We start from the raw sequence: 10961 nt of genomic DNA on the forward strand, positions 1-10961 counted from the left end.
TGCTTACACACACATTCTCGGGCCCGTGGCGTGGGGGACTAAAGGCAGAGAAAGACACCTGGAGTGTGCAGGTCAGCACTGGTCCCAGTGACAACTCCAGGGGCTATGGACTGCAGAGCCTGGCCAAGGACTGCTGCCTTCCAGAAAACCCCATGGGTCAAGCTGGCTCCAGCAGGTAGGGCCTAAATTCTAAGCCCAGAGTGGAGCCCTGAGCAGGGAGGAGGTAAGAAGACCTCAGCTTCCTGAGAAGGCTGGTTGACAGGAGGAACTGCAGCCTGGAAAGGGAAGGGTAGTAACACCCTTTTGTGGGCGACAAGGACAATTTCCACCCCGCCTCCCCTGGGCCACACAGAAAAACACAGGCAATGCAGTCAGTGCTTCTAAACAGATGCATTTAATGGGAAATCTTGGGGCAGAGGGAGTAGACGTCTCGGGCTCAGTTGGCGGCCAGGATCTCCTGCACCCAGGGCAGGAGCTTCGTGACGCGGGCATACACGGCAGGCGTGGTAGTGGAGCAGGTGCCGCTGCCCCAGGACACAATGCCCACCAGGGTCCAGGATCCATCCTTCTGGCAGACCAGGGGGCCGCCAGAGTCGCCCTGCAGGAAGGAGAGAGGAACTATCTCCAGGCCTGAAAGGGGCGCCAGGGCCTAGGGGACCCTGACCTGGTGGAGTCCAGGGAGAGGTGCAGAGAAATGCCAAGCTTGGGCACGGGGGGCGGGGAGCGCTGGGGTCTTGAGGTCTGGGTTCATGTGGCAGCCTCTGCTCTGCCATGCACTCCTGGAGGGAGCTGCACCAGGTGGCTTCCCTCTCTAAGCCAGGCCACCATCTGTCTGTCCAAACCTCCAGCTCAGAGGACTGCAAGGAAGTCCCCAGGGTCAGTGCCACCTGCCTGGCCTGAAGGAGCCCTCATGGGCAGCTGTGAGCCTGAGTCGGGACCCTCACCAGGCCCCAGGAAGGAGTGGGGTTGGTAGATGAGGGCACAGAGGGGTGGAAAGCCCAGGCCTCCCCAGCACCCCTCTGGCCTGGGAGGGTCTGGGCAGGGCCTGCCTCACCATGCAGGAGGAGACACCGCTGGCCCCGGCGCAGACCATCACGTCGGTGATCTTGCTGCCCCAGAACTTCTTGCAGTCGGCGTTGGACAGGAGGGGCAGGGCCGCCTGCTGCAGCTTGTCAGGGGTCTTGTTGGCTGCAGGACAGAAGGGTCAGGGCCCCTGGGCCCACCCAGCCCAGCAAGGAGGGAGAGACCTGGGGCCGACACGCCTGCCCTCCCCTGCACCATCGCCACATGGGCACGGCCCCAGGAGCCTGAGAAACACCTGTGGGATGAGGGGGCGCTGGCTCTGCCCAGATGGGAGCCCCGAGCTCCGACCCCAGGCAGGTCAGCCAGAGCAGGGCTCACACGGCTGTGCGCCGCTCAGAAGCCCCCCGCAGAGGCTCCTCATGATCCGGCCTGGATTTTAGTTGCATTTGGGGGATTTTAAGTTCAGAGGGTTTTCAATAAAGAAGGGACCGTTAGGAGCATGTTGGTATTCAGAGCCAAACAAGAAGAGCCAAACGGTCACGGCAGGGACTCCATGACAATGCAGCCCCGGGCCCAGAGGCGGCCCCCGACCCCAAGGCGGCCCCGCGGCCCTCACCGTTGTACTTGGTCTTGCCCCAGCCGGTGGTGGCACAAAGGGTCCCTGCGGGGAAGTCATCGTCGGCACTGGGCAGGCACACGGCGGACACCGTCTGGGAGAACTGGGCGGGTGTGGCCAGCTTCAGCAGGGTGATGTCATTGCGCACGGTCAGCATGCTGAACTTGGGGTTCTTGAAGACCTGGGGGTGGGGGCCAGAGTGCCGGGGTGAGGCCCCGGGAGGAGGCGGGACCTGCAGGCTTCGAGGACAGACTCCTTCCCTGGAGGCCGTTCGGGAGGAGTCCGCCCTCGGGGGACGGCATGGGAACAGCAAGGCCAGCCTGGCCCCCCCGGGTGCCTGTCCCTGAAGCAGCTGAGGGGTCCCCCTGTGCCTACCGCCTCTGCCCTCTCCTCTGCGGGGCCTGGGTACCTTGGCGATCTTCAGAACCTGGATGTTCTCCTCGTCAGAGCCCTGGTCAAACTCCCCGGCCACAACCACATCGGAGGTGCTGGACAGAGTGTAGCGGGTGAGAGGAAGACCGTGCCCTGCTCCCCCCACCCTCACCGGGGCTGGAAGCAGAGCTCGAGGCTGCCGGCCCTCACCTGACCCCACAGTGGGCGGCGGTGACCACCCAGTCCTCGCTGATGAGGGAGCCGCCACAGAAATGGAAGCCAGTTTTGTCCTGGGAGGAAGATGGGGAGGGTCGGCAACTGCCACCTGCGGCACCCCCCAGCCTGGCCACCACCCAGGGTGCCCCCCGCCTTGCAGAAACCCCGCTTACCTGCAGGGACACCTGCCAGGGCCAGGAGCCTGGGACAGCATCCTCCCCATTGACAATCCTGGACAGGCCGCTGAGCACTGGCTGGATGGCAGGGACCCCGCAGCCTGGGGGCAGGAGTGGGTGAAGAAGGGCTGAGGCCCCGAGCCAAGCTGGGCCTCACCTGCCTGCATGCAGAACTCCCGCTTCTGCCCCCATCCATGGAGGCCAGCTCAGGACCTCCCTGGCACATACCGCCTCCGCTTCCCTGGCCCCCCAGGCTCTAGGCTCAGATGTCCCTCGACACCCTGCCTGCTGGCTCCTCATCCTTCCAGGGTGCAGATGGTCATGGCTGCCCCTACCTGAGGCCTGTCCAGCCTAGAGAAGCAGAAAACAGGCCAGGCCGTAAGACTGCCTGGGCTCCGCCTCAAGGCCACCCTTTCCTCGCCATGTGACCCTGCCCAGGCAGGGCAGCACTCGGGCCTCAGTGTTCCCAGCTGTAAAATGGGCAGTGGAACCATGTGAGCTCCCCCGGCCAACATGCCTCTCTTGGACTGGTGGGGAGAAGGGAAATGGGAAGAAAATCTGATAACCCCAAGTCTACCGGGGCCCGGAGGCTCTGACACTTTGCAGACTCGAGAGTGAAAGGGCAGTGTGGACGCAGGTGGGCAGGTTGAATTCTGTATTTCTGTGATAGTCCACAATTTCAGGAAATTCATCATGTAAAGTTTTGGTTTCCTGTTTTTTGGAGATAGGGTCTTGCTGTGTCACCCTGGCTGGAGTGCAGTGGTGTGATCAGGGCTCATTGCAGCCTCAAACTCCTGGGCTGAAGCAATCCTCTTGCCTTGGCCTCTCAACATGCTGGGATTACAGGCATGAGCCCCCATGCCCGGTTTTGGTTTCTTAACTATTTAATAAAACTGGACTGTGGCCAGCTGCTTGAACCAGGAAGCGGAAGTTGCAGTGAGCTGAGATCACACCACTGCACTCCAGCCTGGGCGACACAGTGAGACTCTGCTTCAAAAAATAATAATAATAATAATAATAATAATAATAGTAAGACCTCATCTCTACCAAAAAAAAATTTTTTTTAACTTAGCCAGGGGCATGCCTGTAGCCCCGGCTACTTGGGAGGCTGTGACGGGAGGTTCACTCGAGCCCAGGAGTCTGAGGCTGCAGTGAGCTCTGATCACACCGCTGCACTCCAGCCTGGGCAACAGAGTGAGACCCTGTCTCAAAAAAACAAAACAAAACAAAACAAAAACAAAAAAGAACAGTTGGTGTAAAGTTTTAAAATCCTTACGTATAGATGTATAAATACGTAGCACATTTGTATACGACCACATTGCAGTGACTCACAGCAAGCTCAGAAGGCGGCTCACGTTCCAGAGAGGGAAGGAGGGGGAATAGGGAAGCCTGAGTGCTATCTGTTCTAGAAAGAAATATCTGAAGCAAATCTGCAAAAAGATTTGCTGAATTCCAACAATAGATAGAAAGATGTCATGTTATTTTCTATATTTTCTTTTACTATTTCTCTCTCTTTTTTTTTTTTTTTTGGAGACACAGTTTTGCTCTTGTTGCCCAGGCTGGAGTGCAGGGCAGTGGCATGATCTCAGCTCTCTGTAACCTCCACCTCCCAGGTTCAGGTGATTCTCCTGCCTCAGCCTCCAGAGTAGCTGGGATTACGGGAATGTGCCACCACACCCAGCTAATTTTGTATCTTTAGTAGAGACGGGGTTTCTCCACATTGGTCAGGCTGGTCTTGAGCTCCCGATCTCAGGTGATCTGCCCACCTCAGCAGTGCTCCCACAGGCATGAACCACCATGCCCAGCCTACTATTTCTCTTTTAAAAAATAGAAAATGCGCTGGGCACGGTGGCTCACGCCTATAATCCCAGCACTTTGGGAGGCCGAGGCGGGTGGATCACCTGAGGTCAGGAGTTCAGGACCAGCCCGGCCAACATGGTGAAACCCTATCTCTACTAAAAATACAAAAATTAGCCGGTGTGATGGTGTGCCATCACACAGCTGGGATGATGTAGTCCCAGCTACTCAGGATGCTGAGGCAGGAAGATCACTTGAACCTGGGAGGCCGAGATTGTGCCACTGCACTCCAGCCTAGGCAACAAGAGCGACACTCCATCTCAAAAAAATAAAAAAGAAAAAGAAAAAGAAAATACTTAGCAAGTATCCGGCACATAAATAAAAACCCTGTTGGAGGCCTTGGGAGGTCTCCCGGGGCCACACCTTACCCTGTGCACAGCACGCCCCACCTGCCCGCCAGCCAGCCACTTCTGGAGGCTCAGACCGAGGCAGGTGCCAACAAGGTCCTTCCCACTCCTGAAGCAGGTCATGCAGGCTTGGGAAGCCCTAGAAGGACCCTCTCTTCCCTGCACCCTCAGCTTGCCTGTGCTGGGGATGAGGCTGCAGGGGACAGAACAGGGGGCTCAGATCCCCTGACTCTCCTCGAGGCCCAGGGCTCCCTCAGGACAGAACACCTCGGGCCCCAGCACTCACCAAAGGCGGCCCCCGCAAGGGCGAAGCAAGAGAGAAGCCAGAGGAAAGCCATGGCGCTGCCTCAGGAGATGTGGGGTCTGCCAGCTGAGGGGCCCCTTTTACCTCCCAGGGAACCCCAGCCCCGCCCAGCCAGGGAGGCCTGCGCCCACCCTCCCTGTCACCCAGGGACCTTGGGCGATAGTGGAGACAGAGCCTGCCCTGGCTCTCTGCCAGGACACCCCAGCCCCTGGGAAACGGGCAGCTGCCCTGACATCACCCATCAGCCTTGGGGACGCGGCCCCGGAGAGCCAGCTGTGAGCTCTGGCAGCCCTGCCAGGAGCCAGCACCAGGCTCTTCTGTTCCCGGTGGGGAAGTGGAGGCAGTCCCACCTCAGGGTACAAGGAGGCCCAGCAGGTCATCGCTAGGAGGCCGCATCGGTTCTCATGGAAGCAGCCCGTAGGAACTCAGTGTGGCCACAGGCTCTCAGTGAAGGATGTGTCTGCAATAGCACTGTCCTAGAAGCAAATGGCATTTGGCATCCTGGATTCCTCAGAGTGTCGCTGCACGTCACCAGTGAAGCCAAGGCATTTCTGAGTGTGACAAGGGTCTGGGTGACAAGGAACCACCCCGCTGGTGGCCACAATGGGTAGGTAGAGCTGACAGGTGTCCCACGTCTGCCACAGCACCCGACGGAATTCACTTTTTCTGCAGTGACTCATGATATAACAAACTCATCATTTCATAAAGCTTCAGTTTCTTATAAAGTGGAACTTTGATTCCACACCGTAAAATGACAAAGAAAACTTTAAGATGGAGTGTCACTCTGTCGCCCAGGCTGCAGTGCAGTGGTGCGATATCAGCTCACTGCAACCTCTGACATCAGGGTTTAAGCGATCCTCCTGCCTCAGCCTCCCAGGTAGCTGGGATTACAGGTGCACCACCAGGCCTGGCTGATTTTTGTATTTTTAGTAGAGACAGGGTTTCACCACATTGGCCAGGCTGGTCTCGAACTCCTGGCCTCAGGTGATCTACGGGCCTTGGCCTCCCAAAGTGCTGAAATTACAGGTGTGAGCCACCGTGCCTGTCTCAAAAAACAAACGTTTTTGAGGAAACAGAAAAATTTTTTTCATTGTCACAAAACGAGGAAAGAGGTGTGGGTGACAGGCCAGTGGCTGGGGGCAGGAAGTGGAGGCCCGGGGTCCTCGGCACCCTGTGGGCTGGTTTTCAGGGGACAGGGCCCACAGCATTCCTGCCCTCATGGGCCTGAGACGCTCGTGACAGACACACATGACACAGGTGAGCATGTATCGCAGTGGCCACAGTCACCGGGGCAAGACTGGACAGGGACGAGCGGCACTGCAGTTTCCGACGGTGGGGGCTGAAAGGAAGACGCAGCGGGTGGATGGCATTTCCATTGAAGGCCTTGGGCTCCGAGGTCAGTGGGCCACGCCACCTTGGGGCTCTGTGGTCAGCGGGCCACGCCACCTTGGGGCTCTGTGGTCAGCGGGCCACGCCACCTTGGGGCTCTGTGGTCAGCGGGCCACGCCACCTTGGGGCTCTGTGGTCAGCGGGCCACACCACCTTGGGGCTCTGTGGTCAGCGGGCCACGCCACCTTGGCATTTAGAATATCCCCTCCCCACTCCCTCCCCTGCTGGAGAGCACACAACTATAAAGCAAAGCTGAATTTGTAAACTAAAGACAAAACTTTTGAGACAGCGTCTCACTCTTGTGGCCTAGGCTGGAGTGCAGTGGCACGATCTCGGCTCACCTGCAACCTCTGCCTCCCAGGTTCAAGCAATTCTCCTGCCTCAGCCTCCCGAGTAGCTGGGATTACAGGCATGTGCCACCACACCCAGCTAATTTTGTATTTTTAGTAGAGATGGGGTTTCACCATGTTTATCAGGCTGGTCTCGAACTCCAGACCTTGTGATCCACCCGCCTCAGCCTCCTAAAGTTCTGGGATTTCAGGTGTGAGCCACTGTACTCAGCGACAAAACGTCAAAAGCAAGCAAGTTCACATTAATCATGTTGCTTTTTTTTTTTTTTTTTTGAGACAGAGTCTCGTTCTGTCATCCACGCTGGAGTGCAGTGGCTCGATCCCAGTTCACTGCAACCTCCACCTCCTGGGTTCAAGTGATTCTCCTGCCTCAGCCTCCCTAGCAGCTGAGATTGTAGGCGAGCACCACTATACCCAGCTAATTTTTGTACTTTTAGTAGAGACAGGGTTTGACCACGTTGGCCAGGGTGATCTCGAACCCCTGACCTCAACTGATCCATCTGCCTCGGCCTCCCAAAGTGCTGGGATTACAGGTGTGAGCCACCATGCCCAGCCAAAAAGCATATTTTTGTTGTTGTTTTTTGAGACAGGTTTGCTCCAGCTCTGCCACCCAGGCTGGAGTGCGGTGATTCGATCACTGCTCCCTGCAGCCTCAAACTCCTGGGCCCAAGAGATCCTCTCACCTCAGCCTCCCCAGCCTCCCAGTAGCTGGGACCACAGGTACATGGCACCACACCCGGCTCATTTTCTTGTTTATTGTAGAGATGGGGCCTCACTATGTTGCCCAGGCTGCTCGAGAACCCCTGGCCTCAAGCAATCCTCAAGCGATCCCCACATCTCAGCCTCCCGAGTGGCTGGGATGACAGCTATGAGCCACCACACTCAGCTAACTTTTAAATTTTTTGTAGAGACGGGGTCTCACTAAACATAGTGGCCAGCAACACCCAGGCTGGTCACCAAAAAACATTGTAAGTGATGCGAAGGACCCACGATGAGGGTGCAGGGATGTTCCACTCCCTGCTCAGGTCCTGTCCTCCTCCCTTCTCCATGTTCTGTCTTCCAGGAGACCGACCCTCAGGGGTGAGGCTGCACAACAGGTCTCAGGAGCAACCCTGGAGAGGGTCTGAGGAGGGAAGAGGCCAGCATTTGCTTCTCTGGCTGCTTCCTCTGCAGAGACCACAGCCCCTTCCAGGCGGCCCTCCCCACACAGCTGCGCTGGCCACACCCAGAGCTACCTACTCCCTGTCACGCCGGCTCTAGGTGTGTCCCGGTGAGGCTAGCCCTGTGCGAGGCACCATCGCTTGTTGGTTTCCCTAAACCCTGCTGGAGCTTCTATAAAAATGCCCTCTGTGAACACTTCATTCTAATGACCGGCTTCGAGTGCGTCATATGTTTCAGCCGGGCCCATGACTGACACAGAAACTGAGGCCCCAGGGCCACTGCACATGGTATTCTGGGGTCTCCTATGTGAGGAGTCCATGGATCACCTGTTTCCAGGGAAGATGAGACCCGGGTGGGCCACACCATGCAGCGGGGTCACAGTCACTCAAGCTGGCGCTGGACGTGACACTGGCAGAAGTGCTGCACCGAGTCCTACAGAGTCAGGGGTGGTTGTCATTACTGGGGGGCCATGCCAGGGCCAATAAGCCATGAAAAGATAGCCCAGGCACCACTGATAGAGGAGACAGGAAGCAAAACCAGGCTGGGTGTGGTGGCTCATGCCTGTAATCCCAGCACTTTGGGAAGCTGAGGCAAGTGGATCATGAGGTCAGGAGTTCGAGACCATCCTGGCCAACATGGAGAAACCACATCTCTACTAAAATACAAAAAAAAAAAAAAAAAAAAAAAAAGCTAGGCCAGGTGAAGTGGCTCATGCCTATAATCCCAGCACATATGGAGGCTGAGGTGGATGGATCACAAGGTCAGGAATTGTAGACCAGCCTGGCCAATATGGCAAAACCCGTCTCTACTAAAAATACAAAAATTAGCCGGGCATGGTGGTACGTGCCTGTAGTCCCAGCTACTCGGGAGGCTGAGGCAGGAGAATCGCTTGACCTCGGGAGGCAGAGGCTGCCGTGAGCTGAGATCACGCCACTGCACTCCAGGCTGGTGACAGAGCGAGACTCAGCATGTCAAAAAAGAAAGAAAGCAAAACCACATACACACACACACACACACACACACGCACACGCGCACACACACACACACACACACACACACACACAGAGATGCTTCACACCTACCAGGAAAGCTACAATTTTTTTTTTTTTTTGAGACACAATCCCACTCTGTCGTCCAGGGTAGAATGCAGTGGTGTCATCTCAGCTCACTGCAACCTCTGCCTCCTGCATTCAAGCGACTCTCCTGCCTCAGCCCCCAGAGTTGCTGGGATTACAGGTGTGTGCCACCAGGCCTGGCTAATTTTTATATTTTTAGTAGAGACAGCGTTTCGCCATGTTGGCGAGGTTGGTCTTGAATTCCTGACCTCAGGTGATCCGCCTGCCTCAGCCTCCCAAAGTGCTGGGATTACAGGCGTGAGCCACTGCACCTGGCTGATAGCTACAAGTTGAAAAACAGAAAATAACAAATGTTGGTGAGGATGTGGAAAAACCAGACCCCTCATGCAGTTGCTGGGAACGTAACACAGTGAAGCTATTATGGAAAACTGTTTGGCATGGCTGGGCAGGGTGGCTCACACCTATAATCTTGGCACTTTGGGAGGCCAAGGCGGGAGGAACACTTGAGCTGAGGACTTTGAGACCAGCTGGGCGACATAGTGAGACCCTGTCTCTATAAAAAATAACTTAAAAAAACCCAACACGCTGGGCATGGTGGTGTGTGCCTGTAGTCCCAGCTACTCAAGAGGCTGAAGTCGGAGGATCACTTGAGGCTGGGAGGTCGAGGCTGCAGTGAGCCGAGATCCAGCCTGGGCAACAGAGCAAGGCCTTGTCTCAAAAAAAAAAAAAGAGTAAAAAAAAAGTACAAAGAAAATAGTTTGGCAATTCCACAAAAGAAACAAAGATAGAGTTACCTCATGATCCAGCAAGTCCACTCCTGGGGTACAGCCCCCAAAAGAAAAGCCAGGGCTTAAGCAGACGCTGTACGCCAGTGTGCACGGCAGCACGACTCACAACAGCCAAAAGACAGAAACCACCCCTGCTGTCCATCAGCTCACAAACGGGTAAATAAAATATGAGCTGTCCACACCACTGACGATTATTCAGTCGTAAAAAGGAATGAGGCAGGCTGGGTGCAGGGGCTCACACCTGTAATCTTTGCACTTTGGGAGGCCAAGAGGGGAGGACTGTTTGAGGCCAGGAGTTGGAGACCAGCCAGGGCAACAAAGCAAGACCCCATCTCTACAATTTTTTTTTTTAATGAGCTGGGTGTGGTGGTGCATGCCCGTGGTCCCAGCTACGTGGGAGTCTGAGGCAGGAGGATCGCTTGAGCCCAGGTGGTCAAGGCTGAAGTGAGCTGTGTTTGTGCCACTGCACTCCAGCCTGGGCAACAGAGGGAGACCCTGTCTCAAACACAAAAAAAAAGCAAATCAAAATGAATCAGGTACTGATATATGCCAAAACATGGATGATTCTTCAACGCGGTATGCTACATGAAATAAGCACTACAAACACAAGTATTGTACCCCTTCATTTATATGAAACATTCTTTAGTTGTTTAATTTTTTTGTGAGCCACCACACCCGGCTGATTTGGAGTGTCTTATCTTTTTATTTTATTTTATTTTTGAAAGAGTCTCGCTCTGTCACCCAAGCTGGAGTGCAGTGGCACGATCTCGGCTCACTGTAACCTCCGCCTCCTGGGTTCAAGTGATTCTCCTGCCTCAGCTTCCCAAGTAGCTGGGATTACAGGCATGCGACACCACACCCAGCTAATATAAGAAATGTTCTTAACAGGCAAATTCATAGAGACAAAAACTAGGCTAGAGGCCCATAGGTGCTGAGGGGAGAGAGGAAGGAAGCATTATTGTTGACTGGATACAGAATTTTGGAAACAGTGGTGATGGCTGAACAATATTGTGAATGGAATGAGTACTGTGGAGTGTAATTAATATTGTAGAGTGTAGAATTAGTGCCACTAATTGTACACTTAAAAATGGTTACAACGGCCGGGCGCGGTGGCTCACGCCTGTAATCTCAGCACTTTGGGAGGCCGAGGCGGGTGGATCACGAGGTCAAGAGATCGAGACCATCCTGGTCAACATGGTGAAACCCCGTCTCTACTAAAAATACAAAAAATTAGCTGGGCATGGTGGCGCATGCCTGTAATCCCAGCTACTCAGGAGGCTGAGGCA

The 10961-nt window shown here is 55.4% G+C and overlaps 1 protein-coding gene across 2 annotated transcripts; it reads right to left on the reverse strand.

Annotated features, from left to right (window-relative positions):
- Positions 1-371: 371 nt before the first annotated feature.
- Positions 372-4982, reverse strand: LOC116555635 (chymotrypsinogen B2). 2 transcript variants are annotated; one of them, XM_032284460.1, is made up of 7 exons: positions 4894-4982; positions 2401-2504; positions 2222-2301; positions 2049-2127; positions 1640-1820; positions 1055-1188; positions 372-598 (listed from the first exon to the last, which is right to left on the reverse strand). In XM_032284460.1, the coding sequence occupies exons 1-7, from the start codon at positions 4943-4945 to the stop codon at positions 437-439; spliced, it is 792 nt and encodes a 263-aa protein (XP_032140351.1). In that variant the 5' UTR covers positions 4946-4982; the 3' UTR covers positions 372-436. The 2 variants fall into 2 exon arrangements, with proteins under 2 accessions (XP_032140351.1, XP_032140352.1); XM_032284461.1 differs by lacking the exon at positions 1055-1188.
- Between the last annotated feature and the right edge of the window lie 5979 nt (positions 4983-10961).

Source organism: Sapajus apella, unplaced genomic scaffold (assembly GCF_009761245.1).
Source record: "Sapajus apella isolate SASKATOON/1434 unplaced genomic scaffold, GSC_monkey_1.0 scaffold15, whole genome shotgun sequence".
NCBI lineage: Eukaryota > Metazoa > Chordata > Mammalia > Primates > Cebidae > Sapajus > Sapajus apella.

Bases quoted from the DNA above. Each gene is read 5' to 3' on its own strand.
- LOC116555635 (XM_032284460.1), bottom strand. From the start codon at position 4,945: ATGGCTTTCCTCTGGCTTCTCTCTTGCTTCGCCCTTGCGGGGGCCGCC. The intron at 2,302-2,400 runs GTAAGCGGGGTT...TCTTCCTCCCAG, and splicing joins CCTGGCAGGTGTCCCTGCAG to GACAAAACTGGCTTCCATTT. The intron at 2,128-2,221 runs GTGAGGGCCGGC...CACTCTGTCCAG, and splicing joins GCCGCCCACTGTGGGGTCAG to CACCTCCGATGTGGTTGTGG.